We start from the raw sequence: 20,752 nt of genomic DNA, 5'->3' as shown, positions 1-20,752 counted from the left end.
AACAGTTTACTTAACACCTACCGGTTGGTTACGAAGAATACAACTCGGGAACAGCCAGGTGGAAGAGGAGAAGGTTCGGGGGTGCATGGAGCATCCGCGTCTCCGGGCACATGGCACCTCCCTTAGAGCTCCTTGCTTGTTCGCCGCTCCCGGCCCCCCACTGCCATAGCCCTCGGGGTGGAGCGGTTCCAGCCCACTTGTCCCTATGTCCCTATGGACCCGCCCCCACCCTCCCGGGTCACCTCATTAGCATAAGCTCCAGAGTGCTTGAAAGGGGCTTGAAAGGGGATCGCTATTCCGCATCACTCGAACACCTGGCCAGGGGGCTGGAGGGTTAGAAAAGTCCTCGGAAATGCTCTGGTGGCCTGCAGGCTACCAGCTGGCTGCAGTCTCCGCCCCAAGGGAACGAGAGCATCTCGGGAGTCCCTTCTGGAAGGCAGGGCTGACCTGTGTCCCTCCCAGAGAGGCAGGGTCACTCCGTCGGAAGAGCGCGGGACAGGGGCAGGGGGCAGGCTTAGGGGCGAGGCCACCGTGGGCTGGGGGCGGGGAGGGAGGCACGGCACTGACGCCAAGGGTCACCAGGTACCATGCGTCTGTCTGGTGGGCGGTTTGGCCGAGAAGGCTGCGTGGGGGCAGTCTCGCGGCGAGTCCCGTGGAGAAGCAGGTGGGGTGACCTTGGTTCTGATGACCACAGCCTCTGTGCGCCCGGCTGCGTGGAGCTGAGGGAGGAAGCCGGGGCTTCCTGTGTGGGCACACTCCGAGACAGCCCAGTGGGGAGACCGTGCGGTGGGGAGAAGGGCCCCCGCGCTCCCGTGGAGGCCGTGGGCGGCTGTGGAGAAGCTTCGTCAGGGACCTGGCCGGGCGACAGTGCTCTGAGCCCTGGCCTCCAAGAAATCACGGGGGGAGGAGAGCAAGAGAGGGCGGAGCGTGTGGGCACCTGCCTGGTTCTTTCTAGCATCGCCCGGCACAACGCCGTGGACCCGTGGACCCCTGCACCCTCACGCGGGGCTGAGCCAGTTTGCAGTCTTTGCAGAGGGCGGCTGGGGGGCGTTGTTTGCCTGGAGCCCCGCGGCGTCTGCTCTCCTCGCCCTCCCAGGGCTCTGTAAGGTGCATCGGCAGGAGCCCATCTGCCAAGCGGGGGGCACGCCCCGCGTTCCCGCCAGGGCCTCCACGGGGCCGTCACGGCTCCTAGAGTCCTGCTGCGAAGCACGTGCTCAGAATTAATGACTCGTTGCCAAGTACAGGGTTCTGCAAAATCACTGTTTTAAAGGTTGTCCTGGGAGGCCGAGTTCCCCCTAAAATGGTCTAAACCCCTACGCAGGCTTGAATGTACATAAGGAGGGCTGCCCTGAGATTTTTGTAAGCACTTCATGCTTTTTCTTGCAGGATAGGAAGACCTGCGTTTGACCTTCCTTTTTAGGGGGTGGGAGGCACACGCAGGGCTGGGGGCTCCCCCCTCAGCGTGCATTATTGATCTGTACGTGGCAGGTGTGTAGTTTGAGCGCCGGGAGAGCTCAGCGAATACAGCCGAAGCCTCTCCTCCGTGGAGCTTGCACGCTGGTTGGGGGGTGGGGGGAGGGGACAGCTATGAGCGGTAGACCGTAGATTATGTAGGTAGCCCAGGAGGGCACACGGGAGGGCCCCCTGAGAGGAACTTGCTGCAGAGACTAACAGGCGGGGGCCCCGTACCCAGGAGGCTGGAGGACCTGGGAGGAGTGGCCGGGAGCCCCCTCGCCCCTGGTGGCCCGAGCATGGGAGGGGGGTGGGGGGGCAGCAACTGGTTGCACAGACCTTTGGAACGATGGTGTTTTCTAGGGAGAAGATAGGGGCCTTGGAGGGTTTTGTGCACGGGAGTGACCAGGCCTGGCCTGTTGTCACAGGGTCACATGGCCGCTCTCCAGGGATGGGCCACGCGGGGGGGGGGGGGGAGGCGACAGCGATGCAGCAGGTGGGGACCTGTGACTTGACCTGCAGGAGCAACGCAACGAGTCGGCTCCGGGGTCTGTTCTGAAAGGAGGTCCCCAGCACTGCTGGCTGCCAGCAGGTGACAGGAGCCAGCAGGAGAGCCCGAAAACAGAATGTGGAGCTGGGTGGGTCAGGAGTTCGGGCAGAGAACCCTGTGCCACCACTGGTTGCCAGCATTGACCCACTGGGCACTGCCCTCTGTCCCCTTCCATGAGGGCGGGGGGGGCCACTGGACTTCGGCCTGAAGTCCAGTGGCCGTGAGGTGAGAGCAGTGTGAGCGGGGGAGGGAGGGCTCTAGACGGAGTGGCCTGGGCCTCACTGCACGACACCCCAGCCCCGCCCCCACATCCTGTCCAGACCTTGCAGCCCCCCAGACCCAAGCCCAGGATGTTTCTAAGACGGGCCTCACTTCCCTGTCCCCACCCCCTTGTGACCTGCAGACGGCCTTCCCACGGCCTCTGCCTGGGGCTCCTTCCTGACACATGGAGGAACGTGGAGGTGAGTCGTCTCCTAAAAACACTTCCACTAAGTTAGATGGAGTGGCTGCCTTGTGCCATCCTTCAGTGGCTCCCCACCGGCCTCAGGCTGCCCGGGTAGGTTCAGCCCCTGCCTTCCCCCGACCTTCCTCTCCTTCCTCTCGGGGCAGCCACTGCACCCCCTCCCAGGTCTGGCTGGGCCCCCAGGACCCAGGTTGCAACCCAAGGTTGCCCTCAGGACCTTCCCCGAAGTTTTCCTTTTCTGGGGACCTTGCCTTCCCTTGGATTGATTTCCCTCCACTTATGTTCTTGATCGTGTGTTTGCCTTGACTCCACTCGCTCCCAGTCCAGACGGCCCCCTGGCCCCAGAACACGTGGGCCGCGCCTTCCCGGCCCCACGGACTTGGTGCCCAGCACCTGCTGCTGTCTGTAGGACGTGGGAAGGGGGCAGGGCCGTGCCGGTGCGAGGGCAGAGGCTCAAGCAGGAGCCTAGGTTGTCAGTGACGGGAACGCATCTTGACCAGCGTCAGCCGAGCACACGGTCGCCCATCCTGCGCCGTCCTGCTCGGGTCAGTCCCCGCTGCGGGCAGGGGAGGGCCGGCCGCCGCAGGGACCTCACCCCCCACCCCTGGCCGAGCCTCCCTGCGTGTGTCAGACCAGGCTCCGCCCGGGGTTGTTACCGAGGAACAGGCAACCGGTTTGATGTTTTCAACGTCTCCTTTGCAGTTACTTTTATTGGAAGTAATAACGTAAAGATTTACTTTCTCTTTTGACTTTTCTCCCAAGAAACGTGGCTCACTGAACCTTCTTTTAGAACTGAGCCTCAGAGGGTGTGTCACGGGAGGCACAAAGGCAAGGGATGTTTCCACAGCTCCGAATAATTGTTAAGTAGGATTTTCTCTACGTCAGTTAAAATTTTTAAGTGCTGTCTTCTCCTGTTTGTACACATCGAGGCACGTGAGTGCGACCAGGCAGCCGTGCGTGGCGCTGGCTCGCTGCGCGTGCGACACGGACCCCCCCTCTTGCACTCAAGCGTGTGTTCCCTCTGCCCCCAGGTGGAACGTGGTGGGCGTCCAGGGCTCACTGCTCAGCATCTTCGTGGAGCCGATTTACTTCTCGAGCATCATCCTGGGCAGCCTCTACCACGGGGACCACCTCTCCAGGGCCATGTACCAGCGGATCGCAAACATAGAAGACCTGCCCCCGCTGTACGCCCTCAACAAGCCTCTGCTCAGCGGCAAGTACCTCTCCAGCGGGGTCGTTTCCTTGTTCAGATAACCGCGTCTCGCCAGTGCGGATGCCGTGGGGATGCTGCTCCGGCCGTCAGAAAGGCCGGGCCGCTCTGTGAGGGTGGAAGGCGGTGTGTCGGGGCCTCTGGGCCATCGTAAGCGGGGCCTCGTACGCTTCATCTTCTCGTCGATTGGAAGCCTTGACGTTTTGCAGAGCCCACACGTGGCGCCTGCGTGTTTTTCTGTGTCGCGGGAGAGGCTCGCAGATGCCACGGAAATGACGCAGGCGTCAGCGTCCGAGACGAAGCTGGGCTGGGCCTCCCGGGATCGGTCGTCTCCGTGACGAGCCCGGCTCGCGCTCGGGAGGCTGGCGACGGAGCTGGGCGTACCCGGGACGGGTCCGGGATGTGTCAGTGATGACATGCCCGAGTGCCCTTTGTCACCGGTTTGTCTGCTGTGTCCCCTGTAGCATCTCAGTGGTGACCGGTGAGGGAACAGCAGCTCTTGAATGCAAGGGTCCTAATCTCTCAGTTCAGCCCGTTTAAAGGATGCAGTTAAGGTATTTTTTTCCTTTTGAAAATATCGTTTTGCTTACTTTTTTAAAGCCCTGAACTAAAACCATAACCCCAAACTAAAACGTGTTTCTCCCGGTGTGTGCGCGTGTGCTGCCTTGTTTGTGGTGCTGGCCGCTAGCTCACCTTTCCCTGGGGAAAAGCGGTGTGGCATTTTGTTTGAAGGCACATCTCTTAGAGCGTGTGAATTATGCACAATGGAGGAGACCGGTGGTTGTGTCTGATCAAATTCTGCAGCCCCCCTGACTTTAAGCACGACCTTTAAAGACAAAATACTGACTCTGCTAACGCTTGGTGGGAAATTGCAGCCGTGGCGTCCACGTGCACAGAGCGTCTGCTGGGACACAGGAGGTGAGCGTGAGTATTTCCTTGTGGGTCAGCACACGGGTTCCCGGACTCGGGAGACTGCTCTCCCCGTGTAGCCTCCGTGGTCTGTAAGTTCAGCGGTCACCTGACCTCTGGATTCACGGACACTGACCACACTGGGAGACGCGTGGCACAGAGTTGTCGCTCAGCGGTAGTTGGGAACCTGCGCCCTGTTGACTGAAACTGAGTCACGTGTGTATGAAGTGTGTGCGTACCTGTGATAAGATATGAAAATTGTGTTTGCAAGATAGAGACCCTGAGGTCGTCCTGTGTGTATTTGCGACGAAGACGGACCTGCTCTCCTTTCTCCCCTCCCCCGCATCCCCTCCACTCCCAGACCCTAAAGCACGCAGCCGCAAGGTTGTGGCAGAGCGCCTGCGGGCACAGAGGGCCTCCCGCGGAGCTGGGCCACCTTGCTGTCGCTCTGTCACACTGGCAGCTTGCACGGCCCGGTTTCCTGGTCTTCCCTCCCCAGGACGGGGATGGGCTGGGGCCCTGCGTGATCCTTCTGGACAAGCATGTGGGAGTTCTGTGAAATCCAGGGGCAGCGCTGAGGTCTCAGGAAGCAGAATATTTCTCAAATGTTGGGCCACTGGACAGCATCACTTTGGCATCGAAGTCTGCTTCAAAATGCAAACTATTTGATAGTTTCAAACAGAGAGGGAGGCAAACCATAAGAGACTCTTAAATACAGAGAACAAGCTGAGCGTTGATAGGGGGGCCGGGGGAGGGGAACGGGTGACGGGCACCGAGGAGGCCACTTGTTGGGATGAGCACTGGGTGTCGTATATAAGCGATGAATCATGGGAATCCACCCCCAAAACCAAGAGCACCCTGTATGCGCCGTATTTAACTAACTTGACAATAAATTATATTTTTTAAAAAATGCAAACTATTTGAGATATTTTACTTTGGATAAATGCTTTATTTTAGAAACAGTGATGTTTGGTTGGTTTTCCTTGAATAGAGTTGAAGTCTGTGCAGTGAGTAGCTTTGGGGAAGATGCTTTCAGTCTGTGGCACTCCCGTGAGCTCTGCAGGGGGGAAGCCAGAGGGGCGAGCAGGGAGGAGGTGCAGACGCCACTCCCGTCAGCGGACCAGCGCACATCGGCCTCCTGGGTGGAAATCTGAGCAGACGATATTGTCACGACGCAAGGACTCAGGCGGAGGGGTCTCGGGCAGTGAGCACTGAGGTCTGAAGTGGGGTAGGGCCGCACTCCTTTAAAATGGGCCCCACAGCAAAGCCCTTCTAGGAAAGTCCTACATTTAACGAGTGGCCTGGACAGTGGAACAGCCAGGACACTGTGGGCTTCCTTCCGGCCCTGTGCGTACGTGTGTGCGTGTGCGCGTGTGCGTGTATTTATTACAGTTCACGGACGTCTGTCCTGCCCTTTTCACCTCACGTTGTATCACACGTCGTCCCGTGTTGAAGGAGAATGACGGTGTAGCAGGACCTAGGCCGCGGTGTCCTCGGAGAGGAACAAGGACGGCCATCGGCGCGGCGCGGGGAGTGGCCCATTAAACGAGACTGTTGCCGGCAACCACAGCGGATCCAGGGGCTCTTCCACCGATGTGGTGGTGGGCCGATTTCCTTAATGCCACCAAGGACAGACGGGAAGAATGTCATTTCTTCGTCAGCGTAGAACTTCTCGGTGGCGAGCTGTGACCGCGGGGCCGCGAGCACTCACGTGATTCCCTTCCCTGGCGTTTTGGACGCGGGAGCCTCTTGAACTCTCGTATCTTCTTTCCAGATCAGTTGCACATCCGGCACCTGCAAGCTTCTGATTCGCATCTGTCGGCCCCTGAGGGAGCCGCCCGGCCCGTCCGGGGCTGCTGTCCAGGTGCCTGGAGAACTAGGGAAGAAAGGCCAGCGGTCTGGACGGCCCCAAGGCCCTGGGGTCACTGATGGCCGGCCGTGTCACTAGCGTTGACACAGAACATGACGACAGCCAGGGCCAGGGTGGTGCTGAGAGAACGAGTGCATTCTTGTGGGTCCAGCCTGCGTGGGGACCTCTGGAAAAGCAGGAGGAAGGCAAGGGCTGAGCACATGGCAGAGAGAAAGCAGGGGTGCCGTTGGCGAGCCCGGCGGAAAGCCACATACACGCTCACCGTGGGCAGAGGGGCTCACGTCCGCGTCTCGCCCTAAGCGCAGGAGAGAGAGCAGGTGTGAGGGACGGCGGGGGAGGCTGTGTTTTCCAGGCAAGAGCCGGCATCAGGGGCTGGAAAGGCCTAGAAAAGAGTTTCCTGGTGGGAGCTCCGTGCCCCTGATGTCAGGAAGCGCTCGCGTGGGAGTGCCGGCCAGTGCCGGCTGTGGACACAGTGACGGTGATGGCAGGTTCTGCTGGGAGGCCACCCAGGCGACCCAAAAGCGTCCTCTAAACTCATAAGTTGCCATGGATGTGGTTTGCTTGTTTTTTAAAAATTCTCTCTGTGGGTGTCTTTAACGGTAAAGCAGTTACTTATTTAATTGACATATTGGAAGATTTTTCAAAAGTAACAGTTGTTATACTTGATCTGGTGGTGTTTTCGAACCCTGTCCTGCATGTGTCTGTACTTCCCGTCACCCCTCACGGGTGGAACAGGCTGCGGTCCCTGCAGGGCTCCAGAAGATCACCGCCCTGCTCCCAGCCCACGCAGAACAGAGACACGGGGCTGTGCACCCTCCTGGGACTGCTGGCCTGGGCTTGGTCCCCACCCCACCCGGCCTCTTCCCTCCTCCATCCAACTCAGGGGCCCTTCTCCTGTCGCCCTTGGCCCGTTGGCGGGGTGGGAACGTTAGGACTCCGTGCGCTCGGCCCGTGCTGCCTCAGGAACGCGGAGTCTGGGCGAGGATCCCGCCTGTAGCCCTGCGCCCGGGTGACGGGCGCGCCTCGGGGCCAGGCCACCGCCAGCACGCACGTCCCTGTCCGGACCGGAGCACTCAGGCCCTTCCCCAGAGTCGGTGTCACGAAACCCCAAGGTCGGGTTCCAAGAAGGAAGTCTTGTTTGGTCAGAGGCCCTGGTGTGAGGCGGCCCATCAGGGATTAGTGACCAGGCCGGGAGGAGCCCGAGCCACCCTGATGGCTTCATTCACTTCCCTTTTAGCTCGGGAGGCGTCTTCACTGAAGACCAGGACCAAAGTCTCAAGGGCGCTCTCTCTGCTCCTGGCTCTCTCGTTGTTTTGCAAGTTGTTTCGCAGCTCTCTCGACCCCAGGGGTCTGCGGACAGAGAGGCTGAGGCCCGGGCGTCCTCACTGCAGGCGCCTACTCCTACCCAGGTCCCGGGCTGTTTGCAGAACAGAGGCCGCTTGCGTCAAGGTTGTAAACTGCACACGTTTTCCTGGGCAGGTATCGAATGGCTAACAGTTTCCGTCATGGGAGCCCGTGGCGACCCTGGATACCTGTTATTAATCATTATGTACATAATTCGTTTTGGGGTACATGGTTGGCTCAGTGGGTTGAGCGTCCGACTCTTGATTTCGCTCGGATCACGGTCTCACGGTCATGGGATCGAGCCCCGCGTCAGGCTCCACGATAAGCCTGGAGCCTGCTTGGGATTTTGTCTCTCTCTCCCTCTGCCCCTCCCCTGCTTAATATCTCTCTCCTTTTCTCTCCCTCCCTCTCCCTCCCTCTCCCTCCCTTTCCCCCTCCTCCCTCCTCCTCCCTCCTCCCCCTCCCTCCCCTCCCCCTCCCTTTCCTTCTCCCTCTCCCCCGCTCCCTCCCTCCCTTTCCCTCCATCTCCATCCCCCTCCTTCCCCCTCCCCCTCCCCTCCCTCTCTCCCTCTCTCTGTCCCCCTCAAATTAAAAATAGATAAACATTTATAGTTAATTTTTGATTACCCATTAATATGTGAGAAACCACAGAAAATACTTTTAAGAAGGAAGGAAGAAAAACCACCAGCACCAGCCAAGTGTCATAAGTTTTTTGCTTGTATCAGTTACTGGGCCAACTGAGTTTCTTTGCGTTTTTGCTCTAAAAGTTCTGATTCAGCACACTTAGTTTACGGCAGCTGAGGGACTCTCATTACCAGCCAACTGTGCCTGCTTTTACCGGTTTCTGCGCCGCGGCCTATGACTGACTCATTACCCTAGTTCTCACTTTGTAGCCCCAGAAAGATAAGCTCCCCATTGGCGTCCATCCCCAGGGTAGGGTTGGTCCCAGGGACTCCTAGACTTACTGCTTCTGTGACCATCTGGGGGCTTTCTGCCCCCAAAGAAGCATGCGGCTAGCACCGAAACTTTAGGCTATTTCTTTTTTCCCTAATTTCCTCCATTCTTGCTAAAGATGGCACTTATTTGGCTTAAAATACAAAAACTCTTTGTACTTTAGGGTCTCATTTTCTCAGTTAACCAACCATTTCTAGTTTTAATGCAAAATGTTGTAATTGTAAGGTTTAAGTATCATTCAAAAGTAATCCTTTATTTTGACTATTGTAGGAAAGTGATGGAATTACAAAGGAGAAATAACAGAAGCATTAGCCATTCATTCACGAAAGATTCAATTCCTTTATGGTCAGAGATTTCCCCACCAATTGATCCTAAACAGGTCCCCACCTCCACCACCTCCCCCCCAACCCAACCTCCACAAAACCCTCCCTCACCTGTCTACTTGGAACGCCATGGCCTTGAATGAGCTTGGCGACAGGTCCATGACTGAAGGAACCTGCATGCCAGACAGGTGGCAGAGACAGAACAGATGTGCTGGTAACACCACCAGAGACCCAAAGACCCTGATAAAAGTCCGGGCAGCGGAGAATCAGCAAGATGAGAAAATTGTGACATCAGGACTCTGTAACTCCTGATGGTACCTTGGTGTCCCATGGCCTTCAACATCTAGGGAGAGGCCAGCTGTTTCCTCTGTGGGAGTCTCCCCCGTGCGGCTACTCTATAAGTGGTTAGGGTCCTCCGGCCATCCCAACAGCCCAGCAAGGATGGGGCTGGACCTCTGGCCTCTTGGTCTAGAAGGGAATGTGGGTCCTGGCTGGATGTGGCTTTCCCTCGAGGCCCTCCCTGGAATCAGATACACAGCCAGGAAACAGAAGAAACCAGCTACCCGAATTAATCAACCAAGGTTTTTATTCACAAGTGTGAGTGAACAACCATTATCATTTGAAGAAAATAAACAGATCAAAAGAGAATGATCTATGTGAAAAAACAGAACTAAGGGAAAGTAAACATAATTCAGGAAACAGAAAAGAATATAAATAACAGGCCTTATTAATATATGTGTTTTGTGAGTGTGGAAAGCAAACGTCAGTTTGAATGTCTAGAAAACATTCAACAAGCACCACTCAGCTGTGTATGGTAGGCTGTTCTGGACGTTGGGATGCGTGGTGGGGCACAAGAAATGTCTCCCCGTAGAGCGTGATCCTTGGGAAGGGGGGCAGGTGTGTCAAAGACATGTCTGATAACTCAGAGCAGAAAAGTCTAAAATGGGAAGACCTGGGGATGTAGAAAGTTAATCCAATGCCTATCTGGCACCATTTCAGAAATAGAAAACAGAGAGGGAGAGAGAGGAAAATTTGGGGCACTGAAGAAAGCCGTGAGTATTGCAATGGAAGGAACGCACTGAGTACCGAGCAGAATTAATTTTTAAAAACCCATCCCTAGCACATCCTTATGAATTTTAGAACACCAGCAGTAAAGACAAGATGCTAAAATCTTCTAAATTAACTACAATAAGTATCAGACTTATGTAACACTTATCAGGAACACTGGAAGCCAGTGCTGAGGAGAAAAAAAAATTTTAATGTCTGTTTAATTTTGAGAGAGAGAGAGACAGAGTGCAAGTGGGGGAGCAGCAGAGAGAGGGAGACACAGAATCGGAAGCAGGCTCCAGGCTCCGAGCCATCAGCCCAGAGCCCGACACGGGGCTTGAATTCATGAACCATGAGATCATGACCTGAGCCGAAGTCAGATACTTAATCGACTGAGCTACCCCGGGTGCCTTGGGAAAATATTTTTTGTAGGATTTCTTATTTAACCAAATGTTAAGCATTAGGACAAAATGATAATTTGCAGATATTCCAGGATTCAGAGGATTTCTTTCTAATGTATATTTTTTGAGGGAAAAAAAAGTGAGAATATTTTAGTGAAATGAAAAAGATATCTAGGAAAGAGGAAAATATGGGATCCAAGAAATAATACTTTGTAAATCCAAGAAGACAATGAAAAAGATAACTTAACAACGAGCCTAAAAAGTAACCATTGCAAGTTAGAACAGAGAATCCTATTAGAGAGCTCTAAAAAGAAAGTTTTTCAGAAGAAAGTGAATGTATTTTAACAAATTACGTGAGAAACTGAATGGTCTTTATGATAATGTGAAAGTAAATGTTTCTTTGGGAGCAATAACAAAGAAAAGAAAAGAGAAAAAGGAAAGTCCAGGAAACCCCAGAAGTCATTTAGGAAAGGATTGGTAAACTGAGGTACTATGATGGCTGCTTTTATGTCAATTTGAGTGGCTATAGGCATGAGATTAGACCTTTCTGTCTGTGAGGCTCTTTGCAGAATGAGATTAGCGTTTGAATCAGCAGAGACTCAGGAAAGCAAACTGCCCTCCCCGTGTGGATGGGCATCTTTTAACCTACTGAGGGTCTATTTAGAACAAAGAGTGGACAAACAAGGAATTTGCCCCCTTTTCCTGCCTCACTGCCTGAGCCGGGACCTCCTATCTCCACCTTCTCCTACTATTGGACTCAGAGTTACAACCTCTCATTCTCAGGCCTCTGGACTCAGACTGAACAGCACTGCTGGCTTTTGGCCTAATACTGGTATGATTTTGAGGAATCAGTTTGAGACAGAGAATCCACTTGAAGTCGATGCTCGAAATCGTCTCCCTTATGTAGTTCGGACTTAAGGACAGTCCCCTCAGGTCTGTCACAGTACTCAGCCCCGCAGTGTATCACAGGATCGCTGTCGTGGGTGATTAAATCCAGACTCCTTGACTGTACAGGCGACTTCCTCTCACCATGGGCCCCAAACCTTAAAGTTAGCTAGAAAGAGTTAAAACCCAAAAGCCTTGGCCTCTTGAAGGTTAGACTCTACAGTGACTCTTAGATCGGCGAAGAAACCAGACCTTGAATTGGATTCTCAGAATTCACATGTCAAACATGATGAAACGGGGCCACAGTTTCACTTGACAGAATCACATTTGGCCTCGAGTGTGTGAATGGAAACCAGCGTCCTCAGCATTTGGTCCAGAATTGAGAGGGAAAGCCACAGCCGAGCTAAATAAGAAGCTAAGTACAGGGGGAGGGAAGAAAATCAGAGAGAGAAAGTGAGAGGGAAGGAGGGAGCAAGGAACAAGATTATGATCCATCAGTGAAACTAAAAGGTGTTGAGGGGAGCCTGGGGGGCCCAGTCGGCTGAGCGTCCAACTTCGGCTCAGGTCATGATCCCATGGTTTGTGGGTTCAAGCCCCATGTCGGGCTCTGTGCAGACACGCTCGATGTCTGGAGCCTGCTTCCGTTTCTGTGTCTTCCTCTCTCTCCGCCCTCCCCTGGTCGTGCTCTGTCTCTGTCTCTCTCGAAAATAAAAAAACATTTAAAAAAATTTAAAAAACTAAAAGGTGTTGATTTGAAAGAACGAAAGATCCCTATGCCGTGAGTAGTATTTTACTTAACAATGTAATGGCAGATAAGACAAAATTAACATTAGGAATTGGGGTGTATCTGCAGATACGGAGGCAGACGTCAAAATTTGAACCAACAACAATCATAACAACATAGGACAAGCAAGATGTAAATTGCCAAAATTAACCCCCAAAGAAATAGAAAAATCTGGCAAAGGAAATTTCCAGTAAAGACACTGAAAATATCATCAACAAATTACCTTCCAGCAAGATCGCAGAGTTTAATCAGTCTGTCAAATAACATACCATCCCACTTCTATGTAAACCTTCCGGGTCATAGAAAAGAGCAGCTGACCTAATCCTAATTCCAAAACTGGACAAAGAGGCACAAGTAAAAAGAAAACCACAGACAGCATCACCTATGACTAGAGATGCAAAACTTCTAAACGAAATACTAGAAAATTAAATTTAGCGCTGTAGCCAGAAATCTAAGAAGAGTTTAGTTCTACAGCTGTCGATGGAGCCCATCCGTGACTAGATTCCGAGAGAGGATCTGTAAGCCCCAGAACCTCACAGGAGTCAGTGTGCAGAGCGTGTGTGCGTGTGTGCTCTCGGGCGTACGCGTGCATCTGCTAGAAGGATCCGGATGAAAATGGCGATTCTCGTCTGGGAAGGATGAATTCTTCGGGGAGATTTAAGAATGTCTACAGTCTTCAAACATTACTTGTGGAGGGCTTTGTTCTCACTGTTAGAGACGCCAGCCGGGCCACCCACAGAACCCGCCCCGTCAGGATCTCAGAGACAGCACACAGTGTGCTTCTTGTTTAAAGCTTCACCTCTACTTCTATCTGCTTAAGAACCACTAAAATTATTACAGTGGCTGCCTCTGGCCTTGTAGCTTTTCATTTCTCTGAGGTGTGTGTCAGTAGTGTCCACAATGAGCAAGTGTTACAATTTTTTTTAATTTTTTTTTTCGTATTTGTTTATTTTGAGAGACAGCACAAGTGGGAGAGGGGCGGGGGGAGAGACAGAGAGAGACAGAGACAGAGACAGAGAGACAGAGAATCCCAAGCAGGCTCTGCACTGCCATGAGAACCATGCGGTCATGACCTGAGCCCAAATCAAGAGTCAGACGCTTAATCGACTGAGCCACACAGGTGCCCCCGGTGTCACTGTTTAATGAGAACAATATTTTAACGTTTTATTTATTTTTGAGACAGAGAGAGACAGAGCATGAACGGGGGAGGGGCAGAGAGAGAGGGAGACACAGAATCAGAAGCAGGCTCCAGGCTCTGAGCCATCAGCCCAGAGCCCGACGCGGGGCTCGAACTCACGGACCGCGAGATCGTGACCTGAGCCGAAGTCGGACGTTCAACCGACTGAGCCACCCAGGCGCCCCGAGAACAATATTTTAAAAGATACAATTTGAAAAGTTTTAAACTATGTTTGCGTGTGCGCAGCCCTCCCCACGGGTGACCCACCCGTCACCCTCCAAGCTTCCTGGTGCCCTCGCTAATCCCTGCCTTTCCCCCCCGTCCCACCCCCAGGCAACCTTGATGTGCTTTCTGCCAATATAGATTGGTTTGCATTTTCTAGGATTAAAAAAATCATAAGGTACATACTTTTTTGTCTAGCTTATTTTACTCAGCATAAATATTTTGAGATTCATCCATGTTTGTTGAGTTTATCAGTAGCTCACTCCTTTTCATCACTACGTAGCATCGGGTTGTGTGGATAAACCACAACCTTGTGTCCGTCCAGCCATTGACGGCATTTGGGTTGTTTCCAGTCTTTCTGTGCTACAGAGAAAGCTGCTAAGAACGTTCATGTACAGCCCTTTGCGTGGACATTCCCTGCCATTCCTCCTGGAGTTGAAAGGCCGGGTCACGAGGCAGAACACTGTCCTACTTTCCCAAAGTGGTTGTGCCCACCACTGTGAAGGAGCCCCAATGCCTCCACACCCTTGCCAACCCCGAGGGGGGAGCCGGTCCGCCTTTCTGGCAGCTGTGAAGGGTGTCTCGCTGTGGTCTTAACTTGCGTTTCCCCAGTCTTTTCATGTGCTGTTTTGCTGTCTGTACGTCTTCTTCAATAAACCGTTCAAACCTCTTCTCATCTCTTACTGAGCTGTTTAATTTCTTACAACCGAGTTTGAGAGTTACTTATATATTCTAAGTCCTTTATCAGATATGTGATTTGAAAATTTTTTTCTCTCCCGTCTCTTAACAGTGTCTTTCAGAGACCAAATAATATTTATTTTGATGAAGTCGTATTTTTCGATTTTCTTTGTTGAGTCACGTCTTTGATGTCCTGTATAAGAGATGTTTGCCTAAGTCAGTGCCATAAAGATTTTCCCCGATGTCGTATTCTTAGAAAATTGACACTTTCAGTGTTTACATTTAGGACTGTATTCCATTTTGAGTTCATGTTTGTATAGGACGTGAGGTGTGGATTGAAGTCCGTTTTTTCTCACGTAGAACGTGTCTAGCTGACCCAGCACCCTCCGTTGAAAAGTTCGTCCTTTCTCCACTGAATTGCCTTTGCAGCTTTGTTACACATCAGCCCGCGTACACACGGAGGGCTGTTGGGGGGCACTAGTGTCTTGCGTTGATCCCTTTGCCACGATGCCGGTATCACACTGTTAGGATTACTAGTTGTATTGTGAGTTTGAGATCGCGGAGAACGAGTTCTCCAACTTTGTACTTGTTTCTCAAAGTTGTTTTGGCTACTTGGTCCTTTTTGCGTTTCATAGCAGTTTTATAATCAGCTTCTCAGCTTCTCCGTAGACCCCGTTTGGATTTTGACGGAGGCCGCATTGAATACGTGGGCCGGTTTGGGGAGAACTGACATCTGAACAGTTTTGGGTCTTCTGGTTGACGAGTGCCGATGCCTCCCCACTCCTGCAGGCCCTCGTTCTCTCAGCAGCACTTGGCACCGCACAGCATACGTATCTTTCACGTCTTTTGTCGGGTTTATCTTTGTTTTGTATTTTTAAATTTTTTTTTTTCCAACGTCTTTTATTTATTTTTGGGACAGAGAGAGACAGAGCATGAACGGGGGAGGGGCAGAGAGAGAGGGAGACACAGAATCGGAAACAGGCTCCAGGCTCCGAGCCATCAGCCCAGAGCCTGACGCGGGGCTTGAACTCACGGACCGCGAGATCGTGACCTGGCTGAAGTTGGACGCTTAACCGACTGCGCCACCCAGGCGCCCCTGTTTTGTATTTTTGATGCTGCTTTAAACGTTATATTTCTGTCTCCATCTCTAGGTGTTTGTTGCAAATACAGAGAGGTATTAGTTCTGGTAGCTGTTTTGGAAATTTCATTGAATTTTCTTTATAGATGATCATGTTGTTCATGCTCTATTTGTTGCTGGTAGTCCAGAAACCTTGGATTTCTTCCTTCCCGATTGCACCCCGATGGGCTCTGGTATGATGTGGGGTACAAGGGGTGAGCACAGACACCCTCGCCTTGTGTGCAGTCTCAGGGGAGAGCACCCAGTCGTTCACCACCAGGTGTGGTGTTAGCCGTGGGGTCTCACGGACGCCTTTGTAAGCTCTGCTCAGAGTTTACTAAGGGGCTTTTAATCAGGAGTGAATGTTGGATTTGGATTTTGTCAAGCTCTTTGTTTCTACTCTCAATAGAGCTGCTCATTTGTTGTTTGTTTCTGTTCGTTTAATATGGAATATGGTGACATTGATTGAGTCCTTTAAATATGAAACCAACCTTGCATTCCTGGGATAAACGTTGTATAGGCATTATGTGTTATTCCTTTTAAATATCGTTGAATTTGATGTGCTAAAATTTTATTTCCTATTTCTGCATCCGTGGCATACTGGCCTGCAGTGATATTGGTCTACTGTTGTGTTTGAATGTCTTTGTCAGGTTTCGACATCAGGGTGATACTTGCCTCATGAAGTGAATTGACAACCGTTTCTTCCTCTTCAGTTTTCTGGAAGAGTTGGTTTAGACTTGCTACCAGTTTTTTCTTAAACACTGGTAGAATTCACCAGTGAAGCCATCTGGGCCTCAGGTTTTCTCTGTGAGAAAGTATCTTCAAATGCATTGTCTGTAACAGAATAGATGCAGGCATATTCATGTTATCTATTTTTTTTTCCTTGAGTGAACTTTGGTAATTTATGTCTCTCGGGGACATTTGTCTATTTCATTTAAGGTGTGGAATTTATTGGCCTGACAGTGTTCACGACATTCCTGCATTATCCTCGTAGCACCTGCGGGTCTCTGGTGATGCCTCTCATTCCTAAAACTGCTCATCTGTGTCTTCTCTCTCTGCATCAGTCTGCCTAGAGGTCTGTCAAGTTTATGGATTTTTCTCTAAAGAACCAACTTTTGATTTCGTGGATTTTATTTTTCTGTTTTCTGTTTTATTTCAACAATTTCTGCTCTGGTCTTTATTTATTTATTTATTTATTTTTGTCTGCTTACTTAAGTTGCTTTTCTTTTTTCAGTTTTTAGGGTGCTAACTGAGGTCGTTGTTTTGAGACCTTTTATTGCTTTCTCAGCATTTCATAAATTTCGATATGTTGTGTTATCACTTTCACCAATTTCAAAATACTTTGTCTCTTGGGCTATTTAGAAGCCTGCTATTTAGCTTCAAAATATTAAGGGGTTTTATAGATTTTTCTGTTGATTTTTAATTTGATTTCATTTTCTGACTTGAATCCTTTAAATTTATGTTTGTGTTACAGGCCAGAATGTGATCTTTGTGAATATTCCATGACAACTTGGACAACATGTACATCTGCTACTTGTTGGGTAGAGTGGCCTATGAGTTGGTTGGTTGTCTAGTGCATGTCTTCTGTGTCTTTACTTATCTACTTGGTCTATCAGTTATTGAGAGGAGGGTATTAAAAACCTCTTGACTATCACTGTGCTCTTATCTATCTTTCCTTCCAATTTTTTTCAGTTTTTACTTCATGTATTTTGTAGTTCTCTAATTAGGAGTGTGGGTTCCTCTTAGTAAATTGGCCTCCTTTTTCATTATAAAATGACCTTCTTTATCCCTGTTTACTATTCTTCATTCTGAAATCTGTTTTGTCTGGCATTAATAGATTCTGACCCCTCCCCACTGCTTTCTTTCAATTCGTGCCAGCATAGTGTCTCTTTTCCCATGCTTTAATTTTAAGCTATTTTATATTATTTTACATTGAAAGTATGTTTCTTGTCATCAGCATGTTTGGATCTACTTTTTTCCCTACCCCAACTGATAATCTCTGCCTTTTCATTAGGGTGCTCAGGACATTTACGTTTATTGTGATATTGATATGGTGGGGTTTAAATCTATTGTCTTGGTACATATTTTTTATTTGTTCTATATTATCTCTGTTCCCCCTTTTCTCTTTTGCTTTTTTTTACATTACTTATGATTTCATTTTAACTCCTTCTTGACTTTTTAGCTATAACTTTTTGTTTCGTTAATTTAGTGACTGTTCTAGGGTTTTATAGTATACATGCTTAAATTATTATAATCTGCCCTCACATGATGTTATACCACTCATGCACAGTATAAGAATCTTCCATTTCTCCTCTCCAGGCCTTTGTGATATTGTTGTCGTACATTTAACATCTGCATATGTTAAAAATCCCATACTATACTCTTAGTTTTGTTTCAACAGTCAATTGGCTTTTTTTAATTAAGTATTTTAATTCCAGTATCATTAACAGACACTGTTATATTAACAGCCAATTAACTTTTAAAGAGATGAGAGTTGGTACTTCCAGTGTTCTTTATCCCTTGAAGTAGATCCCCCTTTACATCTGGTGTCATTTCCTTCTGCCTGGAGGGCTTCCTTTCACATTCTTTGGGGTGCAAGTCTGACGATGAATTCTTTCAGCTTTGGTATGTCTGGAAGAGTCTTTATTTTGCATTCCTTTTTAAAATATATATTTCTGGGAAAGTATATTTTTGCTGGAATGGCAGGATTTTCTTTTCTTTTCTTTTCTTTTCTTTTCTTTTCTTTTCTTTTCTTTTCTTTTCTTTTCTTTTCTTTTCTTTTCTTTGGAGCACCTTGAAGAGTTGCTCCCCTGTCGTGCTGTTTGCATTATTTCCAGTAAGAAATCTGCTGTCTTGGGGTGCCTGGGAGGCACAGTCGGTTAAGTATCTGACTCTTGGTTCCAGCTCAGGTGATTATCTCACAATTCAGGAGATTGAGCCCCGCATCAGGCTGCATGCTGGCAGCATAGAGACTGCTTGGGATTCTCGCTCTCCCTGCCCCCCTCTGCCCCTTCCCTGCTCGTGCCTGCTCTCTCTCTGTCTCAAAATGAACAAATAAACTTAAAAAAAAAAGTAATCTGCTGTCTCATCTTTGTCCCTCCATGTGTGAGGCCTTTTCCACTGGCCGTGGTGTACATTTTCTCTTCATACTGCCATGCTTTGGTGTGGTTTTCCGCACATTTCTTGTGCTTGGCCTTCATCAGGATTCTTAGATCTGTGTGTTTATAGATTTTATAAAATTTGTCACATTTTTATCTGTTTTCTGTACCACCTTCTCTCTTATCCTTCATGAACCAGTTATATGTGTGTTGGACTGATAGATTTGTCTGACAGCTCAATGATTTGCTGGGTTTTCTTTTTTTCCAATCTCTGTGTGTGTTTCATTTTGTCTTTTTTGGGGCGGTGGGGTGGGGGGTGAGGGGCAGAAAAGGAGAGAAAGAATCCTAAGCAGGCTCCACGCTGAGTGTGGAGCCCGACACAGGGCTCTAACTCACAACCATGAGCTCATGACCTGAGCTAAAATCAAGAGTTAGACAATCAACTGACTGAGCCACCTAGGCACCCCATTCTGTGTGTTTCATTTTGCATAGTTCCTGTTATTGTGTTTTTAAGTTCACTGGTCTTTCTTCTATTCTAGATCTTTCTATTCTGAGGTTGGTACCATCCAGTGTAGTTCATCTACCAGATGCACCCTTAGACTCTAGAAGGGTATACCTAAACACTTCATGCCTTTGTGTGAGCGTTAGGCATGTTCCCTGACCCTTCCAGGCAGTTCTCACCCAGTCTTGAGCAGTGTGTGTGCCACTGATGTTCAGGGGACCCTCTGCGTGCCATCGCACGGACCCTGGCTGCCTTGTTTCCTGTGCTCTCAGTTCAGGGAGTCTGCAGGCTCCGCCTGGGTTCCTTCTTCCCTCACCGTGGCCTGGATGCCTGGGCGGACCCCGGGGGCACAGATGGGCTCACCTCATGTGTCTCCCGCCTCTCAGAAACCACTGTCCTTCCTTGTTTGATGTCCGGGCTCTTGGAGGCTGGTGTTTGATGTATTTTGTCTGGTTTATGATTTTAGGAGTGGGGGTAAGTCCAGCAGCTGGTACTCCAGCCCACACAGAAGTGAAAGCCTAAATTTATTTTTAAATCACAGTAAAACAGAAAGCCCACTCTTGAACACTGGTCCCTTCTCTGTGTCACCCTCAGAGAGAGATGCTTTTGCAATCTAGACCTGATGGTGCACCTGCTCAGCCAGGCCAGCTGGGTGTTTGGCTTGAGTTGGAAGCTCGACTGCCTTGTTCATGTTTTGGTCTGGGTTCCCTGGACAGCAGAGACCAAGGGGAGAATTTAAGGTGCGTACTTGGCAAGTGTGAACTCAGAGTAGCGGGGTAGATTGGGTGGGGGAGGGGGGTGAAGAGAGGAAAGGTGGCTTTAGCAGCAGGAGAAACTGTCCCAGGGGGCTGCTCCGTCCCCGAGAGCCTCTAGGTTCCCCGCCTATGCTGTGGAGGTCGCTGTGCTTAGCTGTGTGTGGGTGGCCTGGCCGTGGCACCTGTGGGGCATGTGACACACCATCACTGTGGTGTCTCCAGGATGGCCGGCGGAGGGCTTGTGTGTGCGGACTCACAGCCATGTGACGGAGGGAGTGTGGCCTGAGCTTCTGGTCCCGGGAGGATCGGCCTGTGGACTCGTGCACCACATCCACTCAGGCTCGCTCGTCAGCCCCCCTCCAGACAGCCCTTCACACACACGTCATTGTCTCAGCAAGGTCAGCAATTAATGAAGATTTAAAGCCTTTAAAAAAAATATGATGGAATGTTTTGGAAAATGGAGCTATGGACAGGTGGTCACTCCTAGTGGCCCACAAGCTGCGGGTCCCCTTAACCTGGTCAGCCGTGGCGTCTCTGATGGGCTTAACTGGATCTTCCTTGTTGCTGTTTGCTTACTGACAGCACACAGTTTTATCACAGTTTAACCAAAACTAAGTGATATCTCACCCAGATGCTTTAAAATTGTGTTTAATCTCGGGCACCTGGGGGCTCCGTCGGTTGAGCGTCTGACTTCGGCTCAGGGCGTGATCTCGCGGTCTGTGGGTTCGAGCCCCGTGTCGGGCTCTGTGCTGACAGCTGAAGCCTGGAGCCTGCTTGGGATCCTGGGTCTCCCTCTCTCTCTGCCCCTCCCCCGCTCCCACTCTGTCTCTCTCTCTCTCTCTCTCTCTCTCTCTCTCAAGAAAATAAAACATTTTTAAAAACTTCTCGTGACAAGCGGGAGAAGAAACATGGGCCATACGTATCAGGGGCTGTGTGATGGTCCAGTTCCCCGCGGGGCCGCTTGGTTCATGAGCACATTCCCCGCTGTGAGTTTATCGAGGTGCTAGACTC

At 50.6% G+C, this 20,752-nt stretch overlaps 1 protein-coding gene across 11 annotated transcripts in view; it reads left to right on the top strand.

Moving 5' to 3' along the window:
- The window catches only part of ADARB1 (adenosine deaminase RNA specific B1), a 137,847-nt gene that overhangs the window by 110,159 nt on the left and 6,936 nt on the right, over positions 1-20,752 (top strand). For all 11 annotated transcript variants that reach the window (XR_009612552.3, XM_060640611.3, XM_060640617.3 and 8 more), the window contains one exon: positions 3,497-3,678. Coding sequence is in view for 10 of the 11 variants with exons in the window: in XM_060640611.3 (XP_060496594.1) it covers positions 3,497-3,678 (182 nt within the window). In the remaining variant the exon portion in view is untranslated. The remainder of the gene's footprint in view (positions 1-3,496; positions 3,679-20,752) is intronic.

The sequence above is a fragment of the Panthera onca genome, chromosome C2, assembly GCF_046562875.1.
Source record: "Panthera onca isolate mPanOnc1 chromosome C2, mPanOnc1 haplotype 2, whole genome shotgun sequence".
NCBI classification, from domain to species: domain Eukaryota; kingdom Metazoa; phylum Chordata; class Mammalia; order Carnivora; family Felidae; genus Panthera; species Panthera onca.
This window is presented reverse-complemented; position numbering and strand designations above follow the sequence as displayed.